The sequence below is a fragment of the Phacochoerus africanus genome, chromosome 14, assembly GCF_016906955.1.
Source record: "Phacochoerus africanus isolate WHEZ1 chromosome 14, ROS_Pafr_v1, whole genome shotgun sequence".
NCBI classification, from domain to species: Eukaryota; Metazoa; Chordata; class Mammalia; order Artiodactyla; family Suidae; genus Phacochoerus; species Phacochoerus africanus.
Window position 1 is genome coordinate 59,798,833 of NC_062557.1, and position 27,036 is coordinate 59,825,868.

The 27,036-nt window shown below is 61.2% G+C and overlaps 1 protein-coding gene across 2 annotated transcripts; it reads left to right on the forward strand.

The window, feature by feature from the left end:
* The first annotated feature begins 10 nt into the window (after positions 1-10).
* TOP3A (DNA topoisomerase III alpha) lies at positions 11-26,175 on the forward strand. 2 transcript variants are annotated; one of them, XM_047757744.1, is made up of 19 exons: positions 11-333; positions 6,438-6,497; positions 8,276-8,349; positions 9,063-9,138; positions 9,873-9,939; positions 11,206-11,349; positions 11,436-11,606; positions 11,771-11,871; positions 14,163-14,237; positions 15,359-15,441; positions 16,353-16,560; positions 17,796-17,981; positions 18,063-18,192; positions 19,501-19,614; positions 19,702-19,867; positions 20,498-20,641; positions 21,370-21,492; positions 22,289-22,977; positions 23,898-26,175. In XM_047757744.1, the coding sequence occupies exons 1-19, from the start codon at positions 154-156 to the stop codon at positions 24,074-24,076; spliced, it is 2,970 nt and encodes a 989-aa protein (XP_047613700.1). In that variant the 5' UTR covers positions 11-153; the 3' UTR covers positions 24,077-26,175. The 2 variants fall into 2 exon arrangements, with proteins under 2 accessions (XP_047613700.1, XP_047613699.1); XM_047757743.1 differs by having other exon boundaries at positions 13-333; positions 9,873-9,981.
* The last annotated feature ends 861 nt before the right edge of the window (positions 26,176-27,036 follow it).

A 27,036-nucleotide genomic window follows, 5' to 3' on the forward strand; every position in this document is an offset into this window, starting at 1 on the left:
GCCTGGGACTTGTATTGAGCGGCGCGGCGCGGTGGCGCCCGCGGAAGCGCCCGAGAAGGCGGGAGGAAGCCGGCTGCGGGCTGCGCGCGGGGCGGCGGGGCGGCGCGAAGCCAGGTCTCGGGGCTGGGCCCGCAGCATGCGCGCGGCCTGGGAATGAACTTCGCGGCCGGCCGCCGCGCGCTCCGCTGGCTGCCGCGGCCTGGGACCCGGCCGCTGACCCGCGCCGCCATGGAGGTGGCCCTCCGGGGCGCGCGGAAGATCCTCTGTGTGGCCGAGAAGAACGACGCTGCCAAGGGCATCGCCGACCTGCTGGCCGGCGGCCGCGTGCGGCGGGTGAGGAGGCCCGGGGCGGGAGGGACGGGGACGTGCGCCGCTGCTCCCGCCGGCGGCCCCCCGACCGGCGTGCGGAAAGGGCCTTAGCGTCTCAGCCGTTTGCTTGGAAACCGCGGGCCCGCCTTGCGCGGCGGCGGGCGCGGGGCTCGTCTGGCCCTCGGAGCCGCCCGGGCAGGTCTGGAGCCTCACGTTCTGAGGCTCGGTCTGGTCGGGAACGCTGGCCGGCCTCCCGCGACGTGCTCTCGAGCCCAGGACCCCTCCGCTCACCCGCCCTCAGCGTCCGGGGGTCGGAGGCGGCGTCGGCAGGAATTCGGGGAGACGGCTGCTGGGGCACAGAGGAGAGGGCCGGTGGGAAAGATTTGGGAAGGAGGTGGCACGGAGAGCTGTTCGGGACAGTGTCTCAGTAGCACAGGTGCATCCTGAAAAGCACCTTTTCTGGATGTTTCCGAGAGCACGGAGTGGAAGTCCCCAGCTCTTTTTACTTGGAAACCCCGGGGCTGTCAGGCCTGTGTCGCCAGGGTGTGGACTGTGAGAACAGGAGCCGAGGTTGTGCGGGTCCCGGCTGAGAGCGTCGCCTCTTTTCCGGAGCTGAGAATCTTGGCCAACTTGACGGTGTTCTGGGCTGCTTGAGACGGGCCCACCTGCACAGAGCTGAAGTCTGTATCCTTCAGGGAACCTTTTCCTCCCATTCGTCCCCCAGCCTGGGTGAGGGCAGCTCATGAGAAGCTGTCTCGAGGTTCCAGGAAGGCAGCGACAACGGCAGAGAGAGCAGAGAGAGGGCGCGGTGTGCGGGTTGCTTCTCCGAACGCCTGCCACCCGGCCCTGGACTCCAAGCTCCGGGCGAGAGGGCTGTGGCTGCTTGGTCAAGTTGCTGGGTTCCCAGTGCCTGGCACCTGTCTGGAACACAAGAGACTCTCAGGAGATACTTGCTGGAGGAACATCTGGGCTCAGTCTTGAAAGTTTTAGCCGGCAGTGGAGCGGGCCTGTTCAAAAGCTGAGACGTTGGGGGTGTGGGTTGCTGGTTGGAGGAGCCAGGGAACACAGCCAGAGGGGTGCGTCTTGAGATGAGAGCGCCGCGGTTGCTGTGTGAGGGCACGCAGTTCGGCCACGTCTCCTACGTTCCCCAGGTCGTGCATCCGTCACGCTAGTGAGTCCCCGGTTTCTCACCCCGGAGGAAACCCCACCCCACTCCTCCCAGCTGCTGGCAGTTACTTGTCTGCTTTCTGTCCCCAGAAATTTGTCTCTTCTGGGTATTTCATATACAAAAAAGTTTGCGCAACACCTGGCCTCTTGTGTTGGGCTTCTTTCACTTGGCATTTTTGGAATCCGTTTACCCTGCGGCGTGTGTTAGCGCGTCACTCCCGCCCGGGAGATGGATCCGCCGTGTTTATCAGTGGGCGGGTGAGCGGGGTGGTTTTGGCTGTTGGGAGTGGAGCTGCTGTAAACAAACATGCGCAAGTTCTCCTTTGAAAACCTGTTTTCAGTTCTTTGGGGGACATTCCCAGGAGCCGCTTGTTGGGTCACAAGTTAACTCTACGTTTAACTTTTGAGGAAGTGCCAGACTTTTCCACGGTGGCCAAAACACTGCACACTCTGTCAGTGTTCCAGTTTCTCCACATTTCGTCAACACTTTCTTCCCCTCTTTCTTTTTTTCTTTCTGTTTGTGTCTGTGTGTGTGTGTCTTTGTAGGGCCGAACCCTCGGCATGTGGAAGTTCCCAGGTTAGGGGTCAAATCAGAGCCATAGCCGCCAGCTTACACCACAGCCATAGCAATTCGGGATCCGAGCCGCGTCTTCTTCGACCTACACTACAGTTCATGGCAACGCCGGATCCTTAACCCACTGGGCAAGGCCAGGGATCGAACCCGCGTCCTCATGGTTCCTAGTCGGGTTTGTTAACCACTGAGCCACGACAGGAACTCCGTTTTGTTTTTTTTCTTGGTCTCGGCCTGCAGGGGCTTATTGCCTGTGGATCTTGGCTCTCAGACCAGGCGTTGAACCTGGGGTGGAAGTGCCGAGTCCTCACCACTAGACCCTCTCCTTTTCTTTAATTTTCACCATTCTCATATGTGTGAGATATTCGTCATGGTTTTAATTTGCACTTCCCAAATGCTAATGACACTGAGCATCTTTTCATGCGCACGTTGGCCGCTGTGGCTCCATCTGCTTTGGAGACGTGTCTGTCCTTGTCTTTCGCCCATGTTTGAATTGCCTTTTTGTTGTTGAGCTGTAGGAGTTCTTTATCTGTTCAGGATACTAGGTTCTTGTTAGATACTTAACTTGCAGATACTCTCATTCATTCTGTGGGTTGTCTTTGGCTGCAGTGTGGGGAAGTTCCTGGGCCAGGGATCGAACTCAAGCCACAGCAATGACCATGCTGAGTCCTTAACCGCTAGGCCACCAGGGAACTCGTGTCTTCACTTTCTTGATGGTGTTCTTTGACGAAGCCGGCTTATCTGTTTTTCCTTCGTTCGTTGATGGTACTTGCATTGTCTAAGAAACCATTGCCAAACCACGAAGGCCGTGAGGAGCTGTTCCTGTGTTTCCTTCTTTAGAGTTTAAGCTCTTCTATTTAGGTCGTTGATCCATTTTGAGTTACTTTTCTATGTGGTATAAAGTGGGCATTGACCACTGTTCTTTTACACGTGGACGTGCAGTTTTGCCCAGCACCATTGGTTGAAAAGACTGTCCTTTTCCCGCCATGTGGCTGTGGCGTCCTTGTCAAAATTCACTTGGCCGTGGATGTTTCTTTCGGGAGTGTCTCTTCTGTCCCTTCTTCTGTATGTCTGTGCTCGCGCCGGTGCCACGCTTTTTCATTACTGTAGGTTGGGGGTAGGTCTTGAAACTGGGCAGCATGAGTCCTACTTTGTGCTTCTCTTTCACGATGTTTTTTGGTGACTCGAGGCCCTTGCTGTTCCCTACGAACGTGCCGTCTTAATACCGAGTTCTCGAATCTGCGAACGTGGCTTGTCTCTGCATTGGTTGAGGCTTCTGTGATGTTCTCTAAGCGTGTGCTGTGGTTTTCGGGGTGCTTTTGGGTGTCGGGGATGGAATTGTTTTCTCACTGTCCTTTCACGTTGTTCATGGCATTGGTTTGGGGCTGTGGTCTCGTGCCCTGCAGCTTTGCTGGCTTTGTTTATTGACACTGATCGTTTCATTGTGGCTTCTTTAGGGTTGTCTCTCTAAGGTCGTGTTGACTACACATAGTTCTGCTTCTTCCTTTACAATTTGAATGTCTTGTGTTTCGTTTTCCTGTCCAGCTACTCTGGCTAGAACTTCTAGTAATTTGGGGTAACAGTGGCAAAAACAGGCATTCTTGTTTCATTCTGATCTTAGAGGAAGAGCTTTCAGTCCTGCACTGTTGAGCAGGCTGGTGTGTGTGGGTTTTCTGTAAATGCCGCACTTCACTTTATCAGGAAGGGTGTTGCATTGTTATCAAATGCTTTTTCTGCGTTCCTTGAGCAGAGCGGTGTGGGTGTCGGGGGGGGGGGGTGCTGGGGTCGTGTTTGTGTTTTATTAGGTGATTGGGGCACAGAGGACTTGACGGGTGAAGGGCTAGCGTCGGGGAGGCAGCTGTCGGGGTGCTCCCTGTGGGGTCGCAGGGAGCCAAGAGGGAGGAAGCGCAGATGAGAGCAGTCAGAGAGGTCAGAGTTCACCGTGCTTTCACGCAGTTTGGTCCTTCTTCCTGAAACGACGGCCATCTTTCCCCTTTCCTCCTGAGGAACTCCTACCTTTTAAAAGAAAACCGGAAGAGACAGCTGAAAAGCAACCTGCTCTGGGAAGTCTTTCCTCGGCGCCTGTGGCCCGGCCTTCTCTGTTTGCTGATGCGTCTGAGTCGCGGGGGGTGCTGGCGGTTGTCGTGGGTCGCGTTCTCGGTGGCTGGGCCCTCTCTCCCATGGTGTGTCACTCCCCAAGACAGCGACAGGTCTGTTCCTTTATTGACCTCATGCAGCCTGCCTCGGATGGCGTGGTCCCTGCCTTTGTGGGCCTTAAATTCTGCCGGGGGAGCGAAGTCCTCCGCACGCCCAGCTCGTGGGGGACTCAGACGCCGGGCCTTGCAGCTTTGTGACGGCAGGACCTAGCGATGGCTGTGAGCCACACGGCAAGCTGTACTTTCTTTGTTTTTCTTTTTTTTTTCTTTTTTTCTAGGGCCGCACCTGCGGCATATGGAGATTCCCAGGCGAGGGGTCGAATCGGAGCTGTAGCCACCAGCCTACACCACAGCCACAGCCACGCCAGATCCGAGCCTCGTCTGCGACCTACCCCACAGCTCAGAGCCATGCCACTGAGCAAGGCCAGGGCTCGAACCCGCAGCTTCATGGCTCCTAGTCGCATTCATTAAACACTGAACCATGACAGGAACTCCAAGCTGTACTTTCTGATGGCACTTAGACGTCTGTTTGGAAAAGGCTTTCAAACGGATATCCTGATCTGTATACATCTGAGAGAAATTCGCCAAAAGGTGCACATTTTTTCCTTCGCAGTGGTGACTGTTGCCGGCAGTTCACGTAAACCATCCCCCCCACCCGCCCCCAGCGACCACTGCTAATTGAGGAGCGCTCCAGAGGACCTCTCTGCGGCCGCCCGCTTTTTTCATGGCTCTGTTTTGGTGTCAGAAGGCGAGGTCTCGAGCCCCGTAGGTGCCACAGTAGCCGCGTGCTCCATCCCTGCCCAAGCCGGGACTACCCTGGGTCTTGTTTTCGTTTCCATGACGTGGGTGGCCCTGCTGGAGAGATCACAGAAGCGACGTCCGCGGTCTGTCTGCTAGATGTTCGACTTCTCGGCTCCAAAACTGCTGTAATTTGGGAGCAACGCGTTGCCCTGCGCAGCCCCCGGAGGTGGAGGCCCGCGCCGCTGAGTGCGGGCCCCAGCCGGGGAGGCGGGCTCTCCGTGCCGGGAAAACGCTCGACCTCCCCGAGACCGACCTCTGGTGGCAGAGGCTGCCAGGGAGAGCCCCGGACCCGGCTCGCACATGTGCGGTGAGGTCCCTGCCGGGAGCGGGTCAGAACCGCAGCTCCAGACGGTTCCCAGGCGACCACCGAGGTGCGCCTCGGGAGCCTCGGGGCTGGAAGGAGAGGCTGGGAGCCAGACCCGGCCTGGTTGCAGCCAGAGTCCTTGGACCGGTCCTGGGTCAAGTCCACGCGACTGTTCGGGGTGGCTTCGGAGCTTTTTTAAGAAGAGGTGGAGGGGTTCCCATTGTGACTCAGTGGTAACGAACCCGACTAGGATCCGTGAGGAGGCGGGTAAGGATCCGGCATCGCACAGGCGGCAGTGGAGGTCGCAGATGTGGTTGGGGTCCTGTGTGGCCGTGGCTGTGGCTGTGGCCAGCAGCTGTCGTTCTTATTTGACCCCTAGCCTGGGAACCTCCATATGCCACAGGCAGGCCTAGAACAAGCCAAAAAAACGGGGTGGGGGGTAGAAGCACCATCGATTGGACGTTTCTCTTCTCGGGTACCAAAGGCTTAGCGAGCAGTTGGAGTTTGGGCTGAGGTTCTTTTCTTGGCAGCACTCGATCTGGGAACTCTGGAGTATCCGGTACTGAAACCAGAGCCTCCTTTAAATGTGCGTTTTCTCTGAAAAGACAGTGTCCCGCACAGGAAACCTGATCTTCTCTACCAGGTCCTTGGCCCTCGGAGGGTCCCCAGGTCCCACTTGGCCTGTGTCTTCTGTGCCGTGTTGGGGAAGCTTCACGAAGGATACCTCGAGGTTCCCAGGGGTGAGCAGCTGGCCTGGTACCGCCAGTGTCTTGGTGCAGCTCTGTGGCCGGAAGTGTGCAGGGAACGGGGAAAACTGGCGAGAGATGAGTGTCCTCCTCCCTGCGGCAGTTTGTCCTGTGGCCTCGGACAAGCCCGTTCTCAGCTGTGCACAGCTGTCACGTGGTCACCTGCCAGCAGGGAAACTCTGTGGGCTCCCCCAGAACATTCGAGGGACCACTTCATCAACGGTCTTAGTAATTCAGGAGGCGCCGTGCGGTTTTCATACCCCTGCTTATCAGGGTTTTGCTGGACCTCTGTGTGTGGAATCCTCTGCTTTGGGGTGATGTGTGTGGAATCCTCTGCTTTGGGGTGATGTGTGTATTTTCTTTACTTTTGTTCTGTCTTACAGAGGGAAGGACTTTCTAGATTCAACAAGATCTATGAATTTGATTACCATCTGCTGGGTCAGGTAGGTGCTGGAGTGTTTCTGTCATAGCTGAAGTGACTTTTCAGAGCCATGTGCCGTTTTGGTGGTCATTCCTTGGGTTTTAAGTTGTGGCTGTAAGAAGAGCAGCTGCTTACTACAAGCCCTCCTTAATTATTTAAGCCAGAAGAACCAGCTGGGTCGTTGTACAACATGTATCTTTTAGGAAGAGCTATTGTTACAGCAAAGGAAAGATGGCGTTTCCGCTGTGGCTCAGCGCTAACGAACCCGACTAGCATCCATGAGGACTTGGGTTTGATCCCTGGCCTCGCTCAGTGGGTGGTGGATCCGGTGTTGCTGTGAGCCGTGGTGTGGGTCGCAGACGCGGCTTGGGTCCCGCGTTGCTGTGACTGTGGTCAGGCCGGCAGCTACAGCTCCAATTCGACCCCTCGCCTGGGGACTTCCTTATGCTGAGGGTGCGGCCCGAAAAAAGAGAAAAAGAAAAGAAAAAGAAAAATTATTGTTATGACCGGTGGTCACTTTACGCTTTATAAGGAAGTCCCTTTTTTTTACTGAGACGTAGTCCTGATCTCAACTCTGTAACAAGGAAGACGCTGACACGCAGTGGTTCACGGTTAAAGTTCACACGAGCAACACGAGCACCGTGATTGTGTCACTGGGGCTTTTGGCTTTGAAGAGCTGTATTTGTTTGCTTCTTCCCAATCAGCTGGGTTGTTCTGGTTTGTTGTATTTTCTTCTTGGCCACACTCAGAGCATGTGGAAGTTCCTGGGGCAGGGCTTGAACTCTGTGCCGCAGTGGTGACCTGGGCCGCTGCAGTGACAACACTGGACCCTTAACCCGCTGCACCGTGGCAGAACTCCTATTTTTCTGTTTTTTTTTTGTTTTTTGTCTTTTGTCTTTTTTGTTGTTGTTGTTGCTATTTCTTGGGCCGCTCCCGCGGTATATGGAGGTTCCCAGGCCAGGGGTTGAATCGGAGCTGTAGCCACCGGCCTACGCCAGAGCCACAGCAACGCGGGATCCGAGCCGAGTCTGCAACCTACACCACAGCTCACGGCAACACCGGATCGTTAACCCACTGAGCAAGGGCAGGGACCGAACCTGCAACCTCATGGTTCCTAGTCGGATTCGTGAACCACTGCGCCACGACGGGAACTCCTAAAAGACTTTTTCAAGAGCGATTTTAGGTTCATAGAAAAATCGAGAGGGGAGCTCCCGTTGTGGCTCAGTGGTAATGGACCCAACTAGCATCCACGAGGATGCAGGTTTGATCCCTGGCCCCACGCAGTGGGTTAAGGATCCAGTGTTGCCTTGAGCTGTGGCGTAAGTCACAGATGTGGCTCAGATCTGACGTTGCTGTGACTGCGGTGGAGGCCGGCAGCTGCAGCTCCGATTCGACCCCCTAGCCTGGGAACCTCCATGTGCCACAGCTGTGGCCCTAGGAAGAAACTGAGAGGAAGGTACCGGTATTTCTAGCCTATCCCACCCCTACGCGTGCACGGCTGCCCCTTAGCAGCCGCCGCCAGCAGCTGGTGTGTTTGGTGGGAGGGAGGAACCTCGGGCCGTCATCTTCCCCGGAGCCACGAGCTTCCGCTGTGGCTTTGGACGCACGTACCACGGCGTCGTGCTCCCGTCATTGCAACGCGCCGAGCGTTGCCACCGCACTCAGAACCCTGTGTGCTCCGCCTGCCTCCACTCACCCAGCCACCCCCTGCTTTTCCTGGGGTGGAAGGTCCCCCTTTTCTCTGAACGATTGGGCGAAATTGAGGTGCTTCGAGACTGACTGGGATTTGTTGTCTCTCAGGACGTTACTATGATAATGACGTCGGTTTCGGGACACTTGCTGGCTCACGATTTCCAGATGCAGTTTCGCAAATGGTCAGTACAGGTCCTGGGGGCGGTGGTGTCTCGGGAGGCTGGGGCTGTGGGTGTTCCTGAGCGACTTAGAGCAGTCGGTGACGGCCTCCTTGCTCTCGTGAGGGGTCTCCCCACACCCCGGGCGGCGTGCAAACAGGAATTTCTCCCGGTGATGAAGGCTGGACGTGGGAGGACAGAGCACCTGCCCGGTCCCCTGAGGGCCTTTTCCGGGCTGTAGGCCACTGCTCTCCGCGTGTCCTCAGGTGGGGAGGGTCTAGGGAGCTGGCTGGGTCCCCCCAAGGGCACGAATCCCCTTCAAGAGGCTCCACCCTCACGACCTAGTCTGGGGGGGCCTCTGACACCGTCACGTTGCTGTCAGGATTCCGAACCAGAGACTGCAGCAGTGACCTAGGCTAACTGCTTCCTTGCGAGTCTTCACCACGTGGTTAGAATAAACAGTCGCTTCAGGTGTGTCCCCAAATGCCCAGACCTTTCTCAGGCCACCACCGTAGCTTGTTGCAGGTGTGCAGGGAGGTCCCGGCGTCCCCCCTTAGCAGCTGTCGTTGATCGTCCTGGGCGTGCATTGTGCCTTGCTTGGAACACCCCAGCGCCTCCACGGGGGACATGGTGGGGACAGGTCCGTGAGGGCCCTGGAGCCGCTTTCTCCCGTTAAAACGGAGGACTTTGCATCAGGTGCCGCAGGAGGATTTTTTGTGTTTTCATTTCTTTTCCAGGCAGAGCTGCAATCCTCTGGTGCTCTTTGAAGCAGACATTGAAAAGTACTGCCCAGAGAATTTTGTGGACATCAAGGTAGGATCTTTTGCAGTTATGTGGCGCTGGCGTGGAACAGCCCCCACATAATCAAACCCCGTGATTGCTGGGTTTTGAATGCATTGGGATGGAGGGATGAGGTTTTCCACCAAGTACCACAACTTAAAGGATTCCCACCTGCTGTATAAGTGAGGCTGTTTAAGTGGATTGGGGAGTTCCCGTCGTGGCGCAGTGGTTCACGAATCCGACTAGGAACCATGAGGTTGCTGGTTCGGTCCCTGCCCTTGCTCAGTGGGTTAAGGATCCGGTGTTGCCGTGAGCTGTGGTGTAGGTCGCAGATGCAGCTTGGATCCCACGTTGCTGTGGCTCTGGCGTAGGCCGGTGGCTACAGCTCCGATTCGACCCCTAGTCTGGGAACCTCCATATGCCCCGGAGCGGCCCAAAGAAATAGCAAAGAGACAAATAAATAAATAAATAAGTGAATTGGCTCAGGGACTGAGTGGCCCTTGGTCTGAGGAGGAGCCGCTCGCCGAAGCCCCGGGAAGGAGTGCTGTGAGCTGCTCGGTCCCCCCGCCCCGGGTGAGGGTGCGGGCCGTGGGCCCCGTCCCTCGCTCACTGCCAGAGCGGGGCTGAACCCCGGCGGCGCTGTGGGCAGCTTCCTCCGTGCCTCCCTCTCGGGCTGGCGGCGTCCAGGCCCGCAGGAGCAGTGGGGCAGACCTGGGCAGAGCCATCGAGTGACCCTCTCCTCTCTCCCCCGCCCCGCTGGGCGCCAGAAAACTCTGGAGCGAGAGGTGCGGCAGTGCCAGGCCCTGGTGATTTGGACCGACTGTGACAGAGAAGGTGAAAACATCGGGTTCGAGATCATCCACGTGTGCCGGGCTGGTGAGCGTCCGCGGCGGGGGGCGGCGGGGCGTGGCGGGGCGCGGCGGGGGCGGTCCTGCTGGCTGCACGTGCGAGGCGCGGTGCCTGAGGCCCCCCCCACCCCCGCTCCCCCATTGTATGTCGAGGAGTTCCTGTTGTGGCTCAGTAGCAAGGAACCCAGCTGATGTCCATGAGGCTGCGGGGTCGATCCCTGGCCTCGCTCACTGCGTTAGGGATCCAGCATCGCCCTGAGCTCTGGTGCAGGTCACAGTTGCTGCTCGGATCTGGCGTGGCGGTGGCGGTGGCTGGGCCGGTAGCAGTAGCTCCCACTCGACCCCTGGTCTGGGAACGTCCATGTGCCCCGAGTACAGCCCCGAAAGAGAAAAAAAATGTCGCGTGTTCACGAGGAATGTGGACAGCATGTGTAAGGTGCAGAGACGAATTCCAGAATGTTCTGTGCAGTCTTGGTTTTTAGTGTTCTGTATTTGTGCGATGCCTTTCATTAATAAAATGTTGAGGAGTTCCCGTCGTGGCGCAGTGGTTAACGAATCCGACTAGGAACCATGAGGGTGCGGGTTCGGTCCCTGCCCTTGCTCAGTGGGTTAACGATCCGGTGTTGCCGTGAGCTGTGGTGTAGGTTGCAGACGCGGCTCGGATCCCGCATTGCTGTGGCTCTGGCGTAGGCCGGTGGCTACAGCTCCGATTCGACCCCTAGCCTGGGAACCTCCATATGCCGCGGGAGCGGCCCAAGAAATAGCAAAAAGACAAAAAAAATAAATAAGTAAAAGTAAAAAATAAAATGTTGAAATGCGCGTGATGACTTCTGGGACTTGGCGGGCGTGCAGCCTCCCAGACTGCAGAGAGTGCAGGTCGCCTTGCGCTCCAGCTGTTGCGCTCGCAGCTGCAGTGATGCCGTCTTCCAGGCACGGTGCAGCCCCGGATTGATTCCCACAACGGGGCAGCCCCCGGACCTTCCTGTCAGCGACATCATCCTTTCCGCTGACGGTCTGAGCGCTGGTGAGGGTGGGGTCTCCAAGGGCCGCAGAGAGGCTCCAGCTCGGGCGAAGCTGCTCTCCGCCGTGGCTGCGGACGGCTCGGCCCTGTCGTCGCTTCCAGGGTTCCCTCTGAGGCCGCCTGTGGCTGATGGAAGCGAAGCAGCTTCTCGAACGGGTCCGTCCCTCGTTGCGTGCGGCCCGGGGGTGGGGGAGCTGACTGCCCTTGGACCCGCCGCCTCTCTTTCCGCAGTGAAGCCCGACCTGCCGGTGCTGCGAGCCCGTTTCTCCGAGATCACCTCCCGGGCCGTCCAGGCGGCCTGTGAGAACCTCACGGAGCCTGACCAGCGAGTGAGCGACGCCGTGGACGTGAGGCAGGAGCTGGACCTGCGCATCGGTGAGGGGCAGTGGGCTGGCGGGGCGCGAGGGCTGGGGCGTGGACCGTGTCGCTGGGTGTGACCGCACTGCCCGCCCCCCTCCCAGGAGCCGCCTTCACCAGGTTCCAGACGCTGCGGCTGCAGAAGGTCTTTCCCGAGGTGCTGGCAGAGCAGCTCGTCAGCTACGGCAGCTGCCAGTTCCCGACGCTGGGGTTCGTGGTGGAGAGGTTCAAAGCCATTCAGGCCTTTGTGCCCGAGGTCTTCCACAAGATCCGAGGTGAGGCGGCCCTCTGCGCAGGGCGTGGGGGCCGGGGCATCCCGGGGGCTGATTCAGAGGGCGGCTTGAGTCTCGCTGGCTCTCGGCCCCTCGTGGAGGGGGGGGGGCCCCCCGGGTCGCAGTCACTGGCTCTGACCCTGCCGGACTTCCTCGTCCCCCCGCAGTGACACACGACCACAGGGACGGCGTGGTGGAGTTCAGCTGGAAGCGGCACCGTCTCTTTAGCCACACGGCTTGTCTCGTCCTCTACCAGCTGTGCATGGAGGTAGGAGGGCTCGGGGCCCACCCCCCGAGTCCGCAGCCTCGCCCTCGCTGGCGGCGGGGGGGACCCGTCCCGTCTCTGAACTGAGCTTTCAGTTTCATCATAGCTCGTCCCTTGGGCACCAGTCAGACTAGAGCCCCAGGAAAACAGCACTGAAAACGGGGAAGAAAGGCCTCTAGGACTTCAGGCAAAACCAGAAACGCTAGGAAACGTGTAGCTAAGATCCTGCCAGAGCAGCAGCACACGCAGCCCACCGGAGGTGGAGAAGGGCCCGCCAGGCTCTTCTAGACCCGGGCGGGCTCGGAGCTGGAGGGAGGCTAGACTCCTTCTCCCGCTGGGCAGATGTCGGCTCCGGCCACGTGGACGACTTCCTGCAGCGGCTGTGTCTGGAAAGGAGGCTGAGGGAGCCGAGGGGCGGGGGCGGGGTGGGCCTGCTCAAGGGCAGGGGGGCGCAGAAGGGCGCCCCAGCTGACCTGGCAGAGCCCAGCAGGAGGTGGCCACGGAAGGACGAAGGCCTTCGGCCACAGGCCAGCATCTGGTTTCCCCGCAGGCGGCCTGCTTTGCGGTGCTGGTCCGTTACTTTGCATGTCGCAGCCTGTTTGACGCAGGGCTGTGCACGGCGGGTCCTGACGCACTCAAAGGTGTGTCGTTAGGAGCCCTGGCGGGTCCACTGTGGATCTAGGGGTGGGCATTGAGCGCCTGCTCCATGCTGTGCACTGTGTGTTCTGTCTCATCTGCCCCAGGTCGGGGGTGGGGGGGGCGACCCATTTTACAGGTGGGGACGCTGGAGACGGTGGCGTGCAGAGTGAGCACAGACACACCGGAGCTCGTGGGGGGCCTCTGGGGAGGCACCCTGTCTCCCCCGCTCTGCCCTGTAACCTGGAGGGCCACACAGCCTGCCTGTTGGTGACCCTGCAGGAGCTGTCTGTCCTGGAACCAGGCCCGCCCTTCGTGTCCTTTGCTGGGATGCGGTGCAGGAGGCCGTGGCTGGGGGACACCTGGAGCTCCGGGCCGGGGCTCCGTCCCCAGGCTGCTCGTGGGGGGAGATGAGGGTTCTGGTGGATAAACCCCTCCGTGAGGACATCACCTAAGCTGAGTCCCGTCCAAGATGTGAGGCGCTTGGTCTTTTTTCTTTCGCTTTCTAGGGGTCCACCTGCAGCCCATGGAGGTTCCCAGGCTAGGGGTCCAATGAGAGCTACTGCTGCCGGCCTCCACCACAGCCACAGCAATGCAGGATCTGAGCACATCTGCGACCTGCACCACAGCTCACAGCCACGCCGGATCCTTAACCCACTAAGGGAGGCCAGGGATTGAACCCACAACCTCATGGTTCCTCGTCTGATTCATTTCTACTGTGCCATGATGGGAACTCCTGAGGCTGGTCTTAAGATTAGGGTTCTTCAGTTGTATTATGTAACTTCTGTTTCTAACCCTGTATTATTGGATTTAAAACGAAAAATCAGGAGCTCCCATTGTAGCTCAGTGGTAACAAACCCAACTACTATCCATGAGAACTCGGGTTCAATCCTTGGCTTTGCTCAGTGGGTTAAGAATCCGGTGTTGGGAGTTCCCGTCGTGGCGCAGTGGTTCACGAATCCGACTAGGAACCATGAGGTTGCAGGTTCGGTCCCTGCCCTTGCTCAGTGGGTTAATGATCCGGCATTGCCGTGAGCTGTGGTGTAGGTTGCAGACGCGGCTCGGATCCCGCGTTGCTGTGGCTCTGGCGTAGGCCGGTGGCTACAGCTCCGATTCGACCCCTAACCTGGGAACCTCCGTATGCCGCGGGAGTGGCCCAAGAAACAGCAACAACAACAAAAAAGACAAAAGACAAAAAAAAAGAATCTGGTGTTGCCCTGAGCTGTGGTGTAGGTCGCAGATGTGGCTCAGATCCTACATTGCTGTGGCTGTGGTGTAGGCTGGCAGCTCCAGCCCTGATTTCACCCATAGCCTGGGAACCTCCATATGCCACAAGTACGGCCCTGAAATAAATAAACGAATGAATGAAAAAACAAACAAAGCTGTGACAGTGAGCAGGTGTAGGTGGGAAACCACACTCAAGGGGCGCCTGGCTCCAGACAAGGAGCTTTGGGGCTTTTGTGAACTCGCTTTGAGCGGGAAGGCAGCACTGGCGTCCAACACCCACCGGGCTCGAGGCCGTCACCCTGGGTGGGAGCAGGGCCTCTGGGGCGGTGCTGGGCGCAGGGCCCCTGCAGGCCATGTCGGGGGCGGTTGCAAGCAAGCCGGGGAGGTGCTCCAGCAGGTCCCAGCGGCGCCTGCGTGTTTGGCTTTTCCAGGACCCCAGGGCGACCGTGGTGGAGGTCAGGTCCAAGGCAAGGAGCAAGTGGAGGCCTCAGGCTTTGGACACTGTGGTACGTTCGGGGCCGCGAGGCCGGGGCTGACGTCGTGGTTGGGACTGGCTTTCCGGGTGTCAGGAGGCGTCACTTCTCAGTGCGACACGAGAACGCTCTTGGGAAAGAGAGATGCCGAAGCCCAGGCTGCTGGCCTCTTAGTTACCTCACGACTTGGGGAAATGCGGAGACAAAGCAGCCGTCACTTGCTGTCCTTAGGTCATTGCTGATGGGGTGGGTGGCTCCCCGGGGTTCTTGTTTTTACAGCATTATAATTGGAATGGCTGGTTCTTCCCACCCAGGCATCTCTTTAAAATGTTTTTGTTAGAGGTCCCCTCGTGGTTCAGGGGTTAACAATCTGACCAGGAACCATGGGGTTTCGGGTTCGATCCCTGGCCTCGCTCAGTGGGTTAAGGATCCGATGTTGCCGTGAGCTGGGGTGTAGGTCACAGACGTGGCTCGGATCGGGTGTTGCTGTGACTGGTGTAGGCCGGCAGCTACAGCTCTGATTTGACCCCTAGCCTGGGAACCTCCACATGCCGCGGCAGCGGGCCAAGAAATGGCAAAAAGACAAAAAAAAAAAGTTTTTGTGTAATTTACATAAATATCACTTAAACAGCCACGATGTGAGCCTCCCCTAGAACAGGGCTGCTCAAATTTTTTGACCCCGAGAGGAGCCACCCCTGGGACACAAGTCTGAGTAAGCCATGTTGGGGGTGCCCTTTCCCGTCTCCACCTGGCAGGGAAATTCGGGGTACTTTGGGGCCCAGTTCCAGAGGATGAAGTGCCAAACGTGCAGGGTGTCCCAGGGTTCGCGTGGTGTTCCCCGAGCAAGTTCCCAGGCGGCCGGGTTACAGATGCACGCCCGCAGCCTCGGTCCCGGCCGCCTCTGCCGGGGGCCCTCGTGCCCAGGGCCCAGGAATCTGGCCGCTCCCCGGCTGATTCCTGTCCTGCGCAGCAGAGTCTGAAGACCCCCGGGCTGGGGGCTGGCCCTGCCTGCAGGCCCAGAAACCCTTCTTCAGCTCAGCCTGTCGCAAGGATGTGTGACAGTGGCTGGAGGGCCGGGGCCGACGCTCTGACGATGAGGCGTGTGGCCGCCGCGCCTCTGGCTGTGCCCTCACCCGCCCGCCACATGCCAACAGGAGCTGGAGAAGCTGGCCTCGCGGAAGTTGAGAATAAACGCCAGGGAAACCATGAGGATCGCGGAGAAGCTCTACACTCAAGGGTGCGTGTCCGTCCCCGTTTGGGGACAGGCCTCGCCGCGACTTCCTTGAGGCGAGATGGTTTAGAAGGCGAGCCGGGGAGACACAGCATCTGAGGGCCCCCGGAGTCGCGGGGTGGAAGGCTGGGGATAAACCGTCCTGCGGGCGCCCCGGCAGCGGCTGCCGTGTCCTGGGAGAGCCCACGCCTGCGCAGCCGCCGAGGCCCTTGGCTGCACCCGGAAGCCCACCTGACCCGGCCCGCCACCCGTCCCTCAGCAGAGCAGACCTTACGTCGCGTGTTGGCCTCGACTCCTCTTCTCGGACGCGGACAAGCCGTGTCACAGTCCCTTAACCTTCTAAGAGGGGAGCCCGCAGATCCCCTCTGGACCCTCAGCGGGCAGGGCCTGGGGTCCTGCCACCCTTAGGGGCTGTCGCTGCCGGCAGACCCTCCCGCCTCGGGTCACGGGCACCCGTGTCGTCCAGGGACCGCATGGTCCTCACTGGCTGGAGCAGCCGCCACGCGCCAGAGCTGGCTGTCGAGCGCGTGAGATCTGGGTTGTCAGGGTTGAGAAGTGCAGCGCCTGTGACCGTCCGCCAGTTTCGAAGGCCTGTGGGAGAGGGAGGACGCCGGGGTCCCAGTGCTCCGCTGAGCGCCGCGCGTGGGGTCCACGGCGCAGCCTGGCGGCGTCGCTCTTCCTCTGCTCTAAGGAAAGGGCGGGACTCACCCTGGGGCCCTGCCCCGTGCTGCCTGCGCTCGTCCCCGACCCCAGGGCGTGTCCCTGCTGCCCACGGGGGAGCCCCACCGCAGGGCGTTCGCCGTGTGGGTCTCGGTGGGTCACCGGGCTGCTGTGGGTGGCACCGTGTTCTCCGGCCAGTTGAGCCGTTTCTCGACCAGTTTCGCCATTTTCTGTTCCGTGCGTTTGGCTCATTTTAGGTACATCAGTTATCCGAGGACGGAAACAAACATCTTCCCCAAAGGCTTGAACCTGACGGCCCTGGTGGAGCAGCAGACCTCAGACCCGCGCTGGGGGGCCTTTGCCCGGAGCATCCTAGAGCAGGGCGGCCCCACCCCACGCAACGGGAACCAGTCCGACCAAGCCCACCCCCCGATCCACCCCACCAAGTACACTGACAGCCTGCAGGTTGGTTTCCCAGCCGTGCTGCCCGCTGGCCCCCGCAGGGAGCTGCCGGGTCTGAAGTGGGTTTGGACCCTCCGTGGGCATTTTGGGCCTAAGAGATTTTGAGGTGCGCCCTCCCCTTGGGAAAAGAGGCGTCTGGGTAAGGACTTGCTCTCCCACGAGCTCAGCCTGGCCTCCCTGGAGACTGCACGGCGGGCTCTGCCCCCCCCCCGCCCCCCGAGCCCCCGACCCTCCACACGCCTCCCAAAGTACAGGAGGAGGCTGTCGGGAAGGAAACAGTTGTCTGCAGTCCACCGGCTCCTGCCGAGACCCTCAGCTTTCAGTTAAACCTTAGCGGTAAATAGGTTTCTGAACGCATCTTTCCACGTGAGCATTTCCCCATGTGCTAAAATATTTTAAAGCCTGGTATTGAATGATTGCATAGATGGACTGTAATTTATTTTGCCAAATCTGGTTTTGAAAGATTAAGTTGTTTCCAGCTCATTGATACGTAACGTACTAGGGGGGTCTCACATTGAATACGTGGTACTGTTCGTGTGGCTCCGTTTCCTCTGAAGACGCTTTCAGCGAGTTCCCGTTGTGGCTCAGCGGTCAACAAACCTGACTGGCATCCATGAGGTTGCAGGTTCGATCCCTGGCCTCGCTTCGTGGGTTAAGGATCTGGCGTGGCCGTGAGCTGTGGTGGAGGTCACAGACCCAGCTTGGATCCCGCGTTGCTGTGGCTCTGGCGTAGGCCGGCGGCTACAGCTCCGATTGGACCCCTAGCCTGGGACCCTCCATATGCTGTGGGTGCGGCCGTAAAAAGAAAGAAACAAACAAATAAAACACTCTTAGAAAGAGAGTCACTGGACGTGAGCCTCCACCCCTCAGCGGTTTTGACAGACGGAGCCGCCGGAGCTCCTCGGTCACCACATCCGTGGAAAGTCACTGGGAGCCCCGTGCCGCGGGCTTGGTCTGAGGCTGCCGCCCGCGTCCTCGCCCTGCATCTCTAGCGTGAGGGGTGTCTCGGTGGCCTCTGAGCTCTCAGCCCGCCTTCTGCTTAGACGGGGTCACGTCAGGACTCCCTTCACAGGCGTGAGGGCAGGTGGCCCTGCCGGTCTTTGCCTGGTCGCAGCTGGGAAGGCCGTCAGCCCGCGCCGTGAGCAGCAGAGGGTCCCCGACGACCGCCAGGCCGAGCTGCCGGCGGCGCCGAGGCCCTGGCGGGGCGTCCAGGGGCTCAGGCGCCTCTTCTCTGGCAGGGGGACGAGCAGCGGCTCTACGAGCTCATCGTGCGCCACTTCCTGGCCTGCTGCTCGCGGGACGCGCAGGGCCAGGAGACCACCGTGGAGATAGACATCGCGCAGGAGCGCTTCGTGGCCCATGGCCTGGTGATTCTGGCCCGGAACTACCTGGACGTGTACCCCTACGACCACTGGAGCGACAAGGTGAGGCGCCGCAGGGCCCTGGGCCGGGGCGGGGGCCGGGCGGGCTCTGACCGACGTCGGCTGCCCCCCCCCCCCCCGCAGATCCTCCCCAGCTACGAGCGAGGCTCCCGCTTTCAGCCCAGCACCGTGGAGATGGTGGACGGGGAGACCAGCCCGCCGCAGCTGCTCACCGAGGCCGACCTCATCGCCCTCATGGAGAAGCACGGCATCGGTCAGTGGCTTGTCGGCGTGGGGCCTGGCGGCTCTGGCGCCTTCCCCGCAGCCGTGACGCGGGCGCTGGGTTCTCCCCCCCCCCCCCCCGCCCTGCCCCGGAGCTGCAGGGAGGCTTGGAGCAGTTGGGAGCTCGGGCAGGGTGAGAGCCTGTGAGAGGAAAAGCACGGTCCAGGTCGCCCGGTCCCTCCTGCCCCGAGCCACTGCCCTGCGGCGTCCCCGCGTGGGCTCCGTGCCTCCTGCCCCTCGGGGTCTCAGCGGGGCCGCCCTGCCCAGGTCCTGTCCAGAGACGCGTATTTCGGGCCCACACGGGATGTGCTGTTCGTCGTGTTCTCAGGAGAGTCTCAACATTGTGCACGGCAGGGGTTCACACACCCTTTGCAGCACCAGGGCGCCTGGCGGCCAGAGCCCTCGCTCCCCGGGCACAGCGGCTGGGCTTTGAGGGCGGCCCGTCTCTGTCGCTCAGGCCTGCCTCGCTCACCTCTCGGCACGTGCCAGGCCCTGTGGAGTCTGCTTCCTGCTCTTCGCCCTGGGCGGCCACGCGCCCTTGTCGAAGCGTTTCCCTGATGGGTTACGAGTCAGAAGTCGGGGTTGAGGAGTTTCTGCTGGGGCCCAGGGGTCATGAATCCGACTTGACCTCAGGGGCTCAGGTTGCTGCGGAGATGCAGTCTCTCACCTGAGAGCTTCTGTGCTTTGGGTGTGGCCCTAAAAAGACCAAAGAAAGGAAAAAGGAATGGGGTTAAAAAAAACAACCGGGCCAGGAGTTCCCGTCGTGGCGCAGTGGTTAACAAATCTGGCTAGGAACCGTGAGGTTGTGGGTTCGATCCCTGTCCTTGCTCAGTGGGTTAAGGATCCGGCATTGCCGTGAGCTGTGGTGTAGCTTGCAGACGTGGCTTGGATCCCGCATTGCTGTGGCTGTGGTGTAGGCCGGTGGCTACAGCTCCGATTCAACCCCTAGCCTGGGAACCTCCATATGCCGCCAGAGAGGCCCTAGAAAAGGCAAAAAGACCAAAAAAAAAAAAAAAAAGAAAAAGAAAAAAAAACCAGGCCAGCATTGTTTTGCCCCTAAATCCTGTGGCCCAAGCGTCACAAGTGGGACTCGTGACTGAGGTGCCCCCGCCAGTGTCCACCACAGCTCTAGGGTCGCCCCTGGCGCTCTGTCCGTCCCTTCAGGGGTTCGTCCAGCAGGAGGAACAAACCGCGCCAGCACGTTAGACGTGGCAGGAGGGCGTCTGCAGGGACGGCAGACTCCCCGGGGGCTGGGGAGTCCAGCGGAGGAGGGGCCGCTGAGTGACGCGGGGGCCCGCAGGTACCGACGCCACGCATGCCGAGCACATCGAGACCATCAAGGCCCGGATGTACGTCGGCCTCACGCCGGACAAGCGCTTTCTCCCCGGGCACCTGGGCATGGGGCTCGTGGAAGGTGAGGAGGCGGGCCGGCCGGGGGAGGGGGGTGCCGGGCCCCCCCCGCGGGCTCGTCCAGGCCGCAGCGGACGCGCTCTGCCCGCAGGCTACGACGCCATGGGCTACGAGATGTCCAAGCCTGACCTGCGGGCCGAGCTGGAGGCCGACCTGAAGCTCATCTGCGAGGGGAAGAAGGACAAGCTGCTGGTCCTGCGGCAGCAGGTGCAGAAGTACAAGCAGGTCTTCGTCGAGGCCGTGGCCAAGGCCGAGAAGTGAGTGCGGGCCCGCCGCCCCCGCCCCGCCGGGCGCTCCTGGGGCCACGCCTGGATGCCAGCCCCCTGGGTGCTTCTCGGGCCCCGGTGCCCACGGGCGGGCGGGCGGGCTGCGGCTCCGCACCCGAGTGGGCTGCTCCTTGGCACGGAGCCGTCCGTCTAGGAACAGTAACGAGAGACCCGGCCCAGTCGTTCTGGGCCATCGGCTCTGGAAGCCGTTCTCTTCGTTACAGTTCTGCCTGCACCAGCCGGTGTGGAGTGTGGGGACACCCGGGTGCTGGCGCGTGACCTTCGTCCTCTGCAGATTTGGAGGTGGCCGGAGCACACAGCCTGTGTGTGGTCCGTTAGAAATAACACGTGTTCTGCCCTGAGCCAGTTTCGAAGAGCAGTGCATGCGCTTGTGTAAACTTGAATCCAGGCAGACTCTCTGGAGCGTGTGTGGTTTTATCCGACGTGGGGCTGCTGACAGCGCAGAAGGGCCTGCCCGTGCTGGGTCGCTGCCGGGTCAGAGGCGCAGGGCTGCTCAGCCAGCACGGCTCCCCGTCGTGCCCGGGGCCGGCTGCTCCCCACGTGTTGACACGCGTGATGTGTGCATGTCCGTGTGTTCAAGACACTGTGTTCTTCCTTCAGGTTGGACGAGGCCCTGTCCCAGTACTTCGGGGCAGGGGCAGAGGTGGCCCAGCCGGAAGCCCTCTACCCAGCCGTGTCAGAGCCCATCAGGAAGTGCCCGCAGTGCGGCAAGGACATGGTCCTCAAGACCAAGAAGGGCGGCGGGTCAGTGCCCACTGTGCCCCCCCAGTCCCGCACCACACAAGGCTGGGCACTGCGGGGTGGTTCTCCAAGGCAGGCCTGCTGTCACCACCCCTGGCTCAGGTCTGGGTGACGTAGCGGTGGCCTTGGAGGCGTGAGGCGCTGTGGGAGTCCCGAGGTGGCGGGGGAGCCGTGCCCCCAGGGATAGATGTCACTCACCCAGAGTGGAGGGGGCGCAGACCTCACTGGTGGCACACACAGGCTGTGTGCCCTGAAGCGGCTTACAGACCCACGCTGAGCCCGAGATTCTCAGCAGCGTGGGAGCCTCAGAGTATCTAGGCTGGCACAGGCCTGGGCCCCTCTGTGGTCAGGGCAGTGCTGGTGGCTTGGTTGCTTGGTAAGAAGAGAGCGGGGGAGTTCCCTGGTGGCCTAGCAGCTAAAGACTGGTAGGTAGTGTCACTGCTGTAGCTTGGGTTGCTCCTGAGGCTCAGGTTTGATCCCTGGCCTGGGAACTCTTGCCCGCCGCGGGCCCGGCCAACAGAAAAGCAGAGTCCGCAGTAACCTTTTGTTCAGGGAGGTGGGAAACAATTGCAGGTTAGTTTTCCTGTCGCTTGGTGGCTGTGGCTGTGTCCTCCAGGGACACGAGTGTCTCCTAGGGTCAGCTGGAGAGAAGGTGCCTGGCCAGACAGCGACCTCTCCCGTGAGTCTCACGGTCCAGGGGCTCTTGCCTGACCCAGGCCCCTGCTCCCCAGGTTCTTCCTTAGCTGCACGGGGTTCCCGGAATGCCGGTCAGCCGTGTGGTTCCCCAACACGGTGCTGGAGGCCAGCAGGGACGGGAGCGTGTGTCCAGTGTGCCAGCCGCACCCTGTTTACAGGTGAGCTTCCCCGGGCACCCTGGTTCCTCGGCCCCGGCATCCTTCACCTCCCGTCCCTGCCTTTGTCCACCTGAAAGCCAGCCCCCGCCTGTCCTGCCTTCCCTCTCTCTGCCGGGCGGCTGCTCTGGAGGCCGAGGAAGGTGCCCCTCCCCGCCCCCTCCCGAAAGCCCGGAGCCCACGTGGCCTGGTCCGCCTGGTCCTCCGGCTGTGCTCCCGGGGCCCCGTACGCACTCAGGTATCGTCAACGAGCCCAGAGAGCTTCATCGTGGGTCGTGTTTATGGAGACTTAACCATGTTCTGAATCAGACCGCAGGCGTCTTTTAAGACGTCTGTTTATAGGGAACACGTCGCACACGAAGGCAAGCATGTTCTTAGGATGGGTTGTGCCTACTTCCAAAGCAAAAAAACCCGAGAAGACTCTGCCTCCTGTTTCTGCCAGTCTGACACCAGGCTTGACAGGAGGCGTTAGGAGTCTTGGCTCGACACCTGCAGTCGGTCTGCCGGGCTCGCTGGGTGTTGGAGGCTTTGGAAAGCTCCAGGCCTGCGCACGGGACAGTGAGCGCGGAGCAGAGTGCTTCTCGCTGTTCCCACGCAGCTTGCCTCATGCTGCGAGGCCCTCAGCCACACAGATCGGCGGGGACTGCTCCTGGGCTCCCTCTGTGGACGATGACGGGTCTCAGGAGCTCGCATGGGGTCTCCTGGGCAAGGGGCTGGGCTGGACCCGACGCTCCAGACGAGGGAGCCGACGTGCGCCCAGCAGGTGACATACTCCCCCCCCCCCCCGCGGCCTCACCAGGTTGAAGTTGAAGTTGAAGCGCGGCAGCCTCCCCCCCACCATGCCCCTGGAGTTCGTTGGCTGCGTCGGCGGATGTGATGAGACCCTGCGGGAGGTCTTGGACCTGAGGTTTTCCCGAGGGCCCCCCGGGCCTTCCCAGCCCGCCCACCAGCCCTCTGGCTACCTGCAGGCCAGCCAGGCCCTGAACAGGATGGACAGCCGTCAGCACGGCCACCCCCGGCCTCCTGACACCAGGCAGGCCAGGCCCTCGAAGGCGCTGGCCGGCGGCCTGCCCCCACCCGCAGCGGACGAGCAAGGCAACTCGGTGACCTGCAACTGCGGCCAGGAGGCCCTGCTGCTCACCGTGCGGAAGGAGGGCCCCAACCAGGGCCGCCAGTTCTACAAGTGTGGCGGCGGTGGCTGCAGCTTCTTCCTGTGGGCCGACAGCAGCCGCCCAGCAGAAGGGGCGTCGCCTCCCTCGGCGTCCAGACCCCTGGGACGCCCGCCGGGCTCGGGGAACCCCCCCGGTGGGTCTGGCAGCCCCGGTGATGCCAGCAGTGGCAGCGCGTCCTGCCTGTGCAGCCAGCCTGCGGTCACGCGCACTGTGCAGAAGGACGGGCCCAACAAGGGGCGCCAGTTCCACACGTGCGCCAAGCCCAGGGAGCAGCAGTGCGGCTTCTTCCAGTGGGTAGACGAGAACGTGGCCCCAGGTGAGAGTACGCAGGGCCTGCCACTTGTGCAGGAGCAGGGGCGGTGGGACGGGGGGCGCTGGCTGCCTTGCTCCTCATGCCCAACTGTCACGGTCCGTGAGGTCACGGCGGCTTTGCCGCGGGCCCTTTGTGAACCTGGAGCCTCGTTCTGCAAGATCAGGCCCTGCCCTCGCGTCTGGGCCTGCCTGCAGTGCGCAGCCTGGGTCCCGTGCCCCTCAAATGGGCATGGGAACCGCCCGGACGCAGGGCTAACGTAGAGGATGTCCCGCGGTCACCTGCCCGCTCCGGGCACCGCAGAAGCCTGCTTGCCTCTCTTGAGGGTGACCAAAAGGCCTGACGGGAGCTTTGCTGTGGGACGGAGCTGGTTCAAGGCCCAGCCGTGTGACCTTGAACCGCCCGCACCCCCTGGAGCAGCTTCTCATCCGTTTCCTCAGTAGGCAGGGCGCCTGCCTGCCTGTTTCTCAGGCTCCTGTTTACTTAGACTTGCTGGGATTCTGGCACCCGTGTGCCCGCGCCGCACGCGGGAGGAACTGGGGCTGGGGCTGGGGAGGTGCGTGTGTGGGCTCATCCCGCAAGCATCAGGGCCTCATGGGCTCCCCCGGGGGATGGGCCCGCTGGCCGTTGGGTAACAGGGCGGTCTGCACTGCGAGGCCTGTGTAAGGACTGGAAGGATCCAGGGCTCAGGCTTCCTGCGTGGAGGGTGGAGCAGATGCAGGTCACGGCCTGCTGCTCTTGCCGCCTCCGCACACGCTCAGGCAGCTGCTTGCTTTGTCCCCACCTGCGCCTGTGAAGTGACACTGTGCCCCCTCACCAGGGCCAGTGGTGGGACCAGCGGGGCCTGGGGTTCTGCCTGGAGCGGCCGCCTGAGGCAGGGGGGCGGGCCTGCCTTCTACGCTCAGCTCCCCGCCCTCTTCCCGCAGGGACTTTTGGAGGCCCCCCCTGGCCAGGAGGCAGCGGAGGAAGGCAGGGTCCCGAGCCCAGAAGCAAAAGAGCCCGGGCTGGGTCCTCGGACAGCGGGTCCGCGGCCAAGAAACCTCGGAAGTGCAGCCTCTGCCACCAGCCTGGACACACCCGTCCCTTCTGTCCTCAGAACAGATGAGGACGGATGCAGTCGAGAGGGCCCCTCCCCCGCTGCTCGTCTCGGGACACACGTTTCTCTGGGGCCAGAGGGTCCATCGCTGCCCCGGAGGCTTCAAGGAAAGTGGCAGCTCTTGGAGTCTGGCCTGTGTGTAGGCGTCCGGATCCAGACCGCTCTCGAGTAGGCCACCTCTGTCGGACCGTGGCTCTCTGTCTGGGGCTCAGGAACAGCCACGGCCGCTGCTGAGAAGCTGTGGAAGTGGCCCTGCACCGATCCTACGGTGGCAGTGGTGTTAGTGCATTGGCAGGAGTCGGGGGCCCTGCAGCTGAGCCTCTAGCGCAGGCCCTGGACTGCGCTGGAAAGGGTGGGAGGCCAGGGAGTGGCTCCTGTTCTGAAGCGGTGTCTGTAGAAAGCGCTTTTCTTTATCCAGAAGCTGCTGCAGCCGGGCCCGCCCACAGCTCACGTGCCTTAATAAAGATCGCTGCTCCGGACCCTGGTGGCGGATGGCGTGGCATCTGGCGGATGCTGGCGGGAGGGATGGGTACAGACGCCAGCGCCAGCCTCATCCCTTCCTCCCAGCCCCCGTGAGCTGGCCCACCCAGCCCCACACTGTCTGCCGAGGTTGCCACACGTCTCATCTGGCGTCGCAGGAACCCCCAGGGTCGACGGAGAGCTGTGCGGGCTGCTCCGTGGTTTAGTGGGCAAGCGGGCATGGGCTGTGAGTGGCCCAGCATCGCGTTGCTCATGGAGGCGAGAGAACTGTCCTCAGCCCTCGGGACTCCTGGCTGGACGGCAGGATGCTGGAAGTGTGGGGGCGTCGGGTCCATGGCTGTGGCCGTGGCCCTGCCACCCGGTGGCCTGCTCTCTGCGGTTCTACCTGTTCTGAACGCTGCATGTAAAGGGGCCACGCTGCCCGTGTCTGCCTCTCTCCCTGAGCGTTGCGTCTTCCGAGTCACCCTCGTGCCTTGTTCTGGCTGAGCTCGTGCCCCTGTGTGGGTGGCCCTGCTGTGTCACAGTTTGTCAGCTGGCGGACCCCTGGGTCCTTTCCACCTGCTGGCTCTTGGGAGCAGTGTTGCTCTAAACCTTTGTGTTCAGGGATTTGGTGGTGGCGGTGGTGGTGATTCTTGGGCATCTGCCGCCAGGGGCGGAGGCGCTGGGTCGCTGTGATTCTGCATTTGCCCTTTCGAGGACCCACTAAGCCGTTTTCCACCACAGCCGCGCCATCGTGCGTCCTCCCCTGCGGTCTGTGAGGGCCCCTGCGTCTCCACGTCCTCGCAAGCACTTGCTCTCCCGCTTAGCTCGTGGCCATCCTCGGGGTGTGAGGCCGTGGCTCGCGGCTCTGCGTTTTCCTAGCCACCACCCACGGCAGGCATCGTTTCAGTGCTTGCCGGGCCTTTCGTGCCTCTTTCGAGAAATGCCTTTTCAGTCCTTCGCCTGGTTCCAGTGGGCTGTTGGTGCTTTTGTGTTGAGTTGTCGGATGCTAGCACGTTCGTGGATCTCCGTCTACCCAGGCCAGCAGCGTTCGGAGTAGTGAGAACTTGATCCCTGCCCTGCAGACCAGACTGTGCAGCGACTAGGAGAGCCCGTCTGGCCCCCACGCGCCCCTGGGCACCGCCCAGCTTCCCTGCCAGGTGGCGCCCAACCCCCGTGGGAAGCCGGAGGCGAAGGCAGCCCCTGTCCACCCCCCCCCCCCCCGGGAAAGGGGGCCCTGCTGACTCTGAGTGCCAGGCCTGCTGTGCCCGCGTCAGATGCCGGCTGTCAGGACACTGAGCAGGGGCCCACGCTGCCCTTGGGGTGAACCAGCCGTCTCCCTTCAGGCCTTCAGACTCGGGGGTCCTTGCAGGGTCTGAGCTCAGCTGGCGGCAGGAGGGGCTGTAACGCCTGGCAGCCGTTTCTGCAGAGGGCAGTGTTCGTGTGGTGGGGGAAGGGATGCTGGGTCAGTCTGGAAAGTTCGCTGGCTGTCAACACACAGGCATGTGAGCCTGAGGCCTCGGGGCGCTGACCTGCTGTCTCAGGAAATGGGCAGCATCACAGAGGACCTGTGCTGGCCTTGGGGACACCCTGGGATCCTGTCACCCCAGTTCCAGTGTCCTGTCCTTGATAAACTAAGTGCAACCAAACCCTGATAATGCTGGACTTTTTCAAAAGACTGTATTTTTCTGATTATAAGAGAAAAATGTACTTAGGGAAAATGCCAGAGTTCCCATTGTAGCACAGTGAGAACCAATCTGACTAGTATCCATGAGGATTCGGATTCAATCCCTGGCCTCGCTTAGTGGGTTAAGGATGCCGTGAGCTGTGGTGTAGGTCGCAAACATGGCTCGGACCCCACGTTGCTGTTGCTGTGGCTGTGGTGTAGGCTGGCAACTGCAGCCCCAATTCAACCTCTAGCCTGGGAACCTCCATATGCCGCGGGTGTAGCCCTAAAAAGCAAAAAAAAGACAGAAAACGCTAATGAGCGAGATATCTGCAACCTGGCAGGGTGAAGAAGCCCGCTGGTTTCCAGGTGGGCAGTGGCTCTGGCACTTGACCCAGGGACTCCTGGTCCCCAGAGGAGGCGCTTGAGGGCCCCCCAGGCTGGGGGGGGAAGGGACCTTTATGGGCCCAAAAGTCAGTAAGTGTCTGCCTCGCGGGTCTTGTTGGGGTCAGTTCTCGAGGCAGGTTTTGGCCCATTGAGGCCTCGGCACCAGGTGGCTCCTCAGCTGACCCTGAACAAACTCCGCCTTTTCATGCCTCCCAGCAGACGGGGCCCTGCCTGGAGGTGAACGTGGCACACGCAGCACCTACTCAAAGTAACACACCTCCCCCAGGGCGGGGGCTGCCCGGGTGCTCCGAGGGCTTCTCCCCACCCTCCCAGCCGAGGCCCCGCGCTTTGGGGCTGGGTGCCAGCCTGCTGACCACGGCCCCACCAGATTTGGGTCCTTGGCCTGAGCCACGTGCAGGCCCCGCCTGCTGTCCCAGCCTCTGATGAGCCAGCTCAC